Raw genomic sequence first — 8,869 nt, 5'->3', positions numbered from 1 at the left:
AGAGCATCGACCTGTGGACTGAAGGGTCCCAAGTTCGATTCAGGTCAAGGGCACATGCCCAGGTTGTGGGCTCAATCCCCAGTAGGGGCTGGGCAAGAGGCAGCCAATCAATGATTCTCTCTTATCATTGATGTTTCCATCTCTCTCTCCCTCTCCCTTCTTCTCTGAAATCAATAAAAAATATAGATTTTTTTTTTTTTTTAAAAAAGAACAAGTGGCAACGGTTGTTTTCAACCATTCCTGATGAGACCAGACAGGTCCTATGTTTCAAAGATGCACTTAAAAAAATGGGTATCCATTCCCAAGAACCACCTGCTATGCAGACAAATAGGTTTGGAAAGATCTGTTCTCCGGCGTTTCTTTCTCGTGTTATATTGTCGCACAACGGGCTAGCACAAAGGAGGACAGAAAAACAATCCTCTGTGTAGCTTTCGGTCAAGTTAATTTAGAAGCGGTATTGCCTCCGTGGAGGCTGCTGTTTGTGAATTTCGTAAGCTTGTTTTTGGCCTCGCTGTCAGATCCCGGAGCTGTCAGCGGGAAACCTCGGGCTCTGCGCCATGCCAGGGCCGCACAGAGTATCAATGAGTCGCTTAAAATAAACCAACGTTTCTGTGTTGACAGCAGGGCTGTCATACGTAACTACGAAGGCTACTTCCTATGAAGTCCAGTCAGTCTGGGGTCTCCTTAACCGTGCGAGTTATTGACAGGACGGAGCGAGAGGGTGTCCTGCCCCCGGAGAGGGCGTATTGGAGTCTGGTGTGCCGGGCCACCCTAAGGGAGACTTTAATCCTTGGGTTCTGGGAGAACGAGGGTTTGGGGAGCCTTTAGCATGCACATGTGTGGGTGTGCAGCAAACAGCCTCCATAAAATTAGAAATGAAAAACTACCGTACCCTGGCACACCGACTGCTTGAAGTTACGTGGGGTTTTCCATTTAAGCACTTAAAAAAAATAAAAATAAATCTGTAAATGCTCATCTCCTGGGCTACTTAGCAAAATTTGAAAGCCAGAATGTTTTGAGTTAAGAAGCTCAATCTGGCCCGGCCAGCGTGGCTCAGTGGTTGAGCATTGATCCATGAACCAGGAGGTTACGGTTCGATTCCCGGTCATGGGTCAGGGCACATGCCTGGGTTAGAGGCTTGATTCCCAGTGTGGGGCGTGCAGGAGGCAGCCGAATAATGATTCTCTCTCATCATTGACGTTTCTATCTCTCCCTCCCTCTCCCTTCCTCTCTAAAATCGATAAAAAATGTATTAAAAAAAAAAAAAGAAGAAGAAGCTCAAGCTGTCTCGTCAAGTCTGGACAAGCAGATTGCAACCTCGTATTAGAAACGGGGGCCTGGTGCTCGTCTCCGGGAGCTGCTCCCAGGAATGAGAAAGCAGGAAGCCTGCCTGGGGGAGGCGGCTCCGCGGGCCACACGAACTGTCAGTTACTCCACGCTCAGCGACCTGGCTGCGCGGGCGCCAGCATGGCGTTGGGCACTGTCTGGGCCCGTGCTCCTCTGCCTGGTGCCCTATGAGGTGGCTTCAGGGAACCTGGAGTGCAGGCCCTGCAACCCCACTCCCCGGACACGGGTCACCTGATGCCTCTGCATCGCTGCTGCCTGTGATGTGACACGGGAAACCCAAACCCGGCCCTACTCTCCCAGCAGCATTCCTGTGAGGACTGAGCCGGGGTGAAGGGGCTTGTACTATGTCACCGTCCCCTGCGGCATCAGCCCCTCACACTGCAGCCCCATCGTGGCGTCACTATACCTTCCTGGAGGGCTCAGACAGGATTTTCTACATCTTCGCTTCCCCCTACAAAACCTAAGGCAACGCAGATGCTCAATAATTCCTTTAAAACTAACAAAGAATGAATAAGTGAACAAACCAATGCGTGCAGGATTATAGCGCTTGGGAGATGTTGTATAGAAATACTGGAATTCTAACCTAGAGTGTCGATCTACGCAATTTAAACTTAATTATTCTCAAATTCTGGTAAGCAGGTTAGCCTGATATCATTATTTATTGTTGATACTCTCTCTCTCTCTCTCTCTCTCTCTCACACACACACACACACACACACTCACACCCCCACCATACGTATCAAGCTGGACACAGAGAAAGGGTTTAATATCTACCACACTTAAAATGCAGAGAGACTTTCTCATCAAAAATAGGAAGCCAAGTTATAAGAAAAGGTGACGTTTGGGGTTGGTTTACTGTTTGTCCTTTGGGGTTCAGTTCTGACAGGTTGAGCCCCCAGCCTCTTGCTAGCAGGGAGGGGGCGGAGGGGGTGTAGGGATGCTATTTGAAAACAGAATGCCAATACTATCCTGTAAATGCTACAAAAATCAATAACCAAACACCCATAGCCTGGGCAGGAAATGACTTTCCTGTCACAGGAGAAGAGGGGCTGGGGACCCCTCAGCCAGGAGGCGAGATGGGGAAGGCCTGCGGCCGGGCCTACCTCCTTGTCGCTGTAGGAGATGTTTCGGATTTCGTTCCACGGGAAGGAGATCTTGGGGGTCAGCCTGTTCTCAGGGTCGTAGATGTGAAGCCCCAGCGCATCCACGCCGAGCAGCAGCTCGGTGCCCTTCTTGTTCTGTGGATTCAACAGAGAGCAGCCGCTGTCAGCTCCGGCCGAGGCCCGAGGTTTCGTGCATCTTCCCACGGGGCCTGGCCCACCGTGTGACAGATGACAAGCTTCGGCAGGTCCCCGCAGAAGCCACGGCCCTCGTGTCACCCAGGGGGGCCTCCAGCTTCCTGGACCGGGGCAGGTGGAGACACAGCTGTACCGTTCTTATGACTCACGTGTCCCCGGAGAGGGACTCCTGGAGGCGCCTGCCACTGGCTTGATGGCTGAAGTAGCAGCAATCTAAACATTGCTAACCTCCGATTAAACAGCCAGGCTAACAGAGATGTGAAATAAAAGCCTGTAAGATGAATCATTTCTTATATTAAAAGAAAAAAAACTGTTGGCCCAGCCGGTGTGGCTCAGTGGTTGAGCATCGACCTATGTACCAGGAGGTCACAGTTCGATTCCCGGTCAGGGCACATGCCCGGGTTGCAGGCTTGATCCCCAGTGTGGGACGTGCAGGAGGCAGCCTATCAATTGATTCTCTCTCATCATTGATGTTTCTATCTCTCTTTTCCTCTCCCTTCCTCTCTGAAATAAATAAAAAAATATTTTTTTTTTTTTAAAATGTATCTTAATGTGATAAAGCAAGTATAGTAAAGTGTTCATTGTAGAATCTACGCAGTGGGTTTATATGGGTAATCGCTACAAAAAAATTTAACTTTCCTGTATGTTTGAAATTTTTTATAATAAAATGTTGGGAAAATATATCAAAATGCCCTCACTGGTTTGGCTCAGTGGAGAGAGCCTCAGCCTGTGGACTGAAAGGTCCCAGGTTCTATTCTGGTCCAAGGGCATGTACCTTGGTTACAGGCACATCCCCAGTAGGAGGTGTGCAGGAAGCAGCTGATCGATGTTTCTCTGTCATTGATGTTTCTAACTCTCTATCCCTCTCTCTTCCTCTCTGTAAAAATTCAATAAAATATTATTTTTTTTTAAAAAAGAACTATTGTGTTGATTATAGTATTCAAATGAACCACCAAGCTGTGGTCTGGCCTTTGTATGACGGCGACAGGAAGCTCCCTGCACAAGGACCTAACGCGTGTGACCCCTGGCCGACAGCAAGGAGACTAAACCAGACTCGAGGGCAGGGAGACAGATCTGCAGACTGAGAAGGTGCCTGGACCGTGAGGGGAAGTGGTGACCTAACAGCAGGAGGAGGAGCGCTCCAAGGTTCATTTCTCTTCTCTTTCCAGCACCCCGAAGGCAGGTGCCGTCAGCAGAGCGCTTCCTCCGCTCGTCCGCAAAGCCCCGGAAACTATGTATTATGTTAACACGAGCGAGGCTTTGTACTCTGAAAACCCATGGTACCTTCTGGAAAACGAGGTATTTTATTATGGTCTATTTTCTCTTAGTTTGGCTTTTAAAAAAGAAAGGATTCCACCCTCTGCCTTCTATCATTATGACTCCAGCATTTCAGAGAGAGACGGAGACTCAAACAGCCCCTTTAAAATTGCTTTCAGTACACAGACTGATGGGGAATGCAGGAACTCGAACACAAAAGACTACGATGGCCATTAGCTCTGTCTGTTGTGTAACATAAGAAACCACACACACACAGAACGATATCGGACTGCTTGATGCAACGGTTGTTTCAGGATTGCAAAACACCAATTTTCTTTGAATCGAGGCGGTGGGCATTATGGAGCAAGAGGCATTGGGCTGACAAACCACGGAAATACGTTGAAATTGGTCCGGCCCAGAAGAAGCCAAACAATGAGCAAATTCAAATGAATGAAACTTCAGAAAATAACCTTCTGCATTATTATGGAAAATCTTTTAGGCACCTGCTGACTAGATGACATCACATAACCTGTCGGTGTGTGCCTTGTTTTAAGCAAAGTAATCCATTTAAAAATCTGTATTTAGGGGAAAAAAATCAGGTAGACAGCTTACACTAGACCCGTGGTCGGAAAACTGCGGCTTGCGAGCCACATGCGGCTCTTTGGCTCCTTGAGTGTGGCTCTTCCTAAGCCTTAGGAGTACCCTAATTAAGTTAATAACAATGTACCTACCTATATAGTTTAAGTTTAAAAATTTGGCTCTCAAAAGAAATTTCAATCGTTGTACTGTTGATATTTGGCTCTGTTGACTAATGAGTTTGCCAACCACTGCCCTAGACTATTTTAAATGTGTTCCAATGTACCCAGATTTAATATAACATTTACAGGGACCCCAAAAAGGAGAGCCAACCATACCGTGATGGTCGCTTTACCGTCTACGCATCTGCAGTTTGGAGCTAGCGATGAAATACCTCAATGGATTCGCAGGAATTCCTCTGCAAGAAGCATCTAGCAGGCTGGAAAGGCCCAGCCGCAGACTGCAAACAAAGGCCATCCTGACGCAGGAGCAACTGGCTCCCAGAGGACCGTGGACAATTAATGGTCTGAATAAAAATCCAATTAGCCTGCCAGTGAGAACAAGAGCCCACACCCACGCGGAGCAGCGAGATATAAAATCGGCTTTACTCTCCTCGTGCCCTTAGGGAAGGAAGTACTTACAGGTGCTCCCTGCGGGCCAGGACCTCACGGAGCCAGATGGAAATAAGCAAATGTTGCCCTCAAGCATTCAGACAGGTTTCTGCTCAGCCCGGGACCAGCCCCAGGCCCCAGAGGCTCCACCGACACTTAATTACCTCGGATCTAATTGAAGCCCCAAAAATAGACAACGAGGACCCTCTCCCCTTCTCTCCTTCACCACTGAACCGTGCAAGAGTCTCCCATCCAGCCCCAGCCAGTCTGGCTCAGTGGATAGAGCATCGGCCTGCAGACTGAAAGGTCCCGGGTTCAATTCCGGTCAAGGGCACATGCCCGGGTTGTGGGCTCCATCCCCAGTAGGGGGCGTGCAGGAGGCAGCCGATGGATGATTCTCATCATTGATGTTTCTCTCTCTCTTTCCCTCTCCCTTCCTCTCTGAAATCAATAAACACATATTTTAAAAAACAAAAAAAGCATCTCCGATCCAGAATGAGAAAGGAACGCATTTCCGCAGTCGGGCCCTGGGCCTGTCTCTGGTTGCACACAGGGAACCAGGAGAAGCTTCCACGTACCCGGATGGCGAAGTAGTTCACACCGTACATCTCCAGGTCCTGCGCTATCTTCAAATATTCCATCTCGGCCTCGTCCCTGTGGGGAAAGGAAAGGCACTGTCCCTGGAGCCGAGAGAGGAAACGGGAAGCGAGACAGAGCAGACCCAGGCGACGCTCCTCCTGACCCGGAGTCCATGCCACACAGCGACGTCCAGCAGGCTCTGCCATCCGCATCAACCTAGGAGAACAGCCCTGGCTGGTCTGGCTCAGTGGATAGAGCGTCGGCCCGCGTACTTAACTTAAGGGTTCCAGGTTCCATTCCGGTCAAGGGCACATGCCCGGGTTGCAGGCTCGATCCCCAGTGGGGGGCATGCAGGAGGCAGCCGATCAGTGATTCTCTCTCATCATTGATGTTCCTATCTCTCCCTCTCCCTCTCCCTTCCTCTCTGAAATCAATAAAAATATATATTTTTAAAAAAGTTAAAGGGAATGAAAAGATGATCAGCTCCTAAAGTGATCAGGGAAGTGCTGATTAATATTTAAGATACGTTTTACCTTTTAGATGATAAAAATTGGGTTGATAAACACAGGTGTTGGGGAGAGCATGGGGGCGTGGAGACACACACTGCTGATGGGCACGTAAGCAGGGACCACCTTTTTTGGGGGGCAATTGGGTGGGGCCTGTCAAAACTCAAAATGCATCCTTTTGACTCAGCGACTCTTCTAAGGAATCCACGGGCAGGTCACGCAGCCCATTATGTAACGATACAACAGGGTACAACTGCAGCACGTTTTGTAAGAGAGAAAAACCTCTAGCTACTCCAAATGCCATGGGTAGAGAAATCAGCCCAAAAGCTGTGGGCTATCTCTACGGTGGAATTCTTAACACGGAACGAAATCACCAACGCATACAGGCCCGCACACCCCGGCAGGCAGGGAGTACCCACGCTCACAAGCGCTGGGGAAAGGATTCCTACAAAACTGAACATACTCCTCGCTCTCTCTTTTCTTTTACACGAGAGGCCCGATGCACGAAATTCCTGCAAGAGTACTTGTAGGCCTTCCTTCCCCCGGCTGCCGGCACGGGCTTCCCTCCAGCACCTGGGACCCAGGCTTCCCCTCGCAGCCCCGGCTTCATCTGGAAGGTCATCTGGAAGCACGCCTGGTCTAATTAGCATATTACGCTTTTATTATTATAGATGCTACAGTAATGCACTTTGTTCGGCAAGCATGTCCTAGTTTTGTAGTTTGTGTTTTTTTTAAAAAAAAAAAAAAGCCCATGAAGAAATATAAACCCAAAAGGAAGCCGCCTCACCTGGCCCGGCCTCGGTGCTCCGCGTACCAGGCTGTGATTCTCTCCTCCCACATTTCTGGAGTCATCTGATACAGATTTATTACCTAGAGAAAGAGAGAGCAACATAAAAAACCCACACACACAGGGAGGTTCGGTATCGTGTGCCATGTTTATCAGACGCATCACTTCGACAAAACAGCACGGCTATTTTCTTTTTTCCCTTAAATATATTTTTATTGATTTCAGAGAGGAAGGGAGAGATAGAAACATCAATGATGAGAGGGAATCATTGATTGGCTGCCTCCTGCACATTGGACCGAGCACGCAACCCAGGCATGTGCCCTTGACCGGAATCGAACCTGGTACCCTTTGGTCCGCAGACCGATGCTCTATCCACTGAGCCAAACCAGCCAGGGCAGCACGGCTGTTTTCCAAAAGCCACGCACAGGGAGCCAGTCCCACGCAGGGGTGGGCGTGTCAACAGGCACCATGCAGTGTGAGTCACAACTCGGGCAGCGGTGCCACCCTTCAGGCCTAGGTGCCCGCCTTGCCGGGCAGAGCCCCCCTCCCCCTTCCTGGGCTGTGTGTCCCCGAGGGAGGAGCTCAGTATCTTGGGCTCACTGATCTGGGGCCGGCCTGCTCGGCCAGGCTGCGTGTGCTGCGGCCTTCGCCTGCACAGAAGCCGCCAGAGGGGCAGGGAGAGCCAGGCCAAGGTGAGGAGCAGGTCTGTATTCCGCGTGACGGACGAGTGGAGCTATCAAATCAGAAGCAGCAAAAGGGAGGGAGGGCCTGCTTCTGTGGCTAATGAACAAGACGAACAACACTGAGGATGAAAAACTACAACGCCCACCCCTGACTCGTCTCCTCTCTGCACCCCCCTCGGCTGCTAAGCGCTCGGCTCCCTGGGCTGAACGTGCGCTGCTCCACACTCCTTCCCGGGAATCACGGACGCTCACCAACCTTTAACGAAAGGACCGTGTGCAGGCCATGCGAGTCCTGGCAGCCCCAAACTCATTCCATGAACCTTTGCATTTTTAATATTCTTAACAGAGATTCCATACTCTTTACTCCAGATTGATTACAGCCCGGCCGGCGTGGCTCCGTGGTTGAGCATCGACCTATGAGCCAGGAGGTCGGGGTTTGATTCCCGGTCAGGGCACATTGCCCGGGTTGCGGGTTCGATCCCCAGCGAGGGATGTGCAGGAAGGAGGCAGCCAATCAATAATGCTCTCTCATCACTGATGTTCCTATCTCCCTCTCCCTCTCCCTTCCTCTCTGGAATCAATAAAAATAAATATATTTTTTAAATGAAAAAGAAAGATCGATGACAAAACATTCATAATAACGTCCTTGCCACGTCCTTCCGTTATTCCTTCAAGTCCGTCGGTTCGCTCTCCTACAGGCCACACACCTGCGATCCCTTCCCCGACAGGGAACAGGATGCCTTACCCTTTTGGGAAGCAATTCCTCTTGGGCCAGAAATCCCCGCTTGTGAACAGAGGGGTCGTAGTCGCCGTACTGGAGGGAGAGAAGAGAGGGGGAGAGCGAGCAATTGAGATTCGAGAGACAACTGTCATTTCTGAACGGCCGGGCTCCGGCCCAATTCCCTCCCAGCTCCAGGGAGCAATTCAATCCGGAGGACAAGCCCAGATTTCAACCTTGCTGGTGTGTGATCCCTGAATGAAAATTCAAAGCTGATCACATCTCTGAACGCAGTTGCATAATCCCCGAGGGCGAGGCGCTAATGAAAACGCGACGTTCTGTTCGTCGGGAAAGGGAGCTGTGGTTTCTAACGATCAGAGAAAGCGGCCGCTCCGGGAGCATGAGCTTCGGAGATGAAGCGACGAAACGCGATTGTGGCCGTTGCGACGCGCAAGGTGTGCTAAGAGCCTTACCTGCTAATGGCTTCTAAGTGGCTGGTGACCAAGC

The 8,869-nt window shown here is 50.2% G+C and overlaps 1 protein-coding gene across 2 annotated transcripts in view; it reads right to left on the bottom strand.

Annotated features, from left to right (window-relative positions):
- The window catches only part of NF2 (neurofibromin 2 (merlin)), a 65,025-nt gene that overhangs the window by 23,411 nt on the left and 32,745 nt on the right, over positions 1 to 8,869 (bottom strand). For both annotated transcript variants that reach the window (XM_005869737.2, XM_014542513.1), the window contains exons 5-8: positions 8,390 to 8,458; positions 6,962 to 7,044; positions 5,668 to 5,743; positions 2,451 to 2,585 (exon numbers count right to left, since the gene is read on the bottom strand). In XM_005869737.2, the coding sequence (XP_005869799.1) occupies positions 2,451 to 2,585; positions 5,668 to 5,743; positions 6,962 to 7,044; positions 8,390 to 8,458 (363 nt within the window). The remainder of the gene's footprint in view (positions 1 to 2,450; positions 2,586 to 5,667; positions 5,744 to 6,961; positions 7,045 to 8,389; positions 8,459 to 8,869) is intronic.

This window comes from Myotis brandtii, unplaced genomic scaffold, assembly GCF_000412655.1.
Source record: "Myotis brandtii unplaced genomic scaffold, ASM41265v1 scaffold303, whole genome shotgun sequence".
Taxonomy (NCBI): domain Eukaryota; kingdom Metazoa; phylum Chordata; class Mammalia; order Chiroptera; family Vespertilionidae; genus Myotis; species Myotis brandtii.
This window is presented reverse-complemented; position numbering and strand designations above follow the sequence as displayed.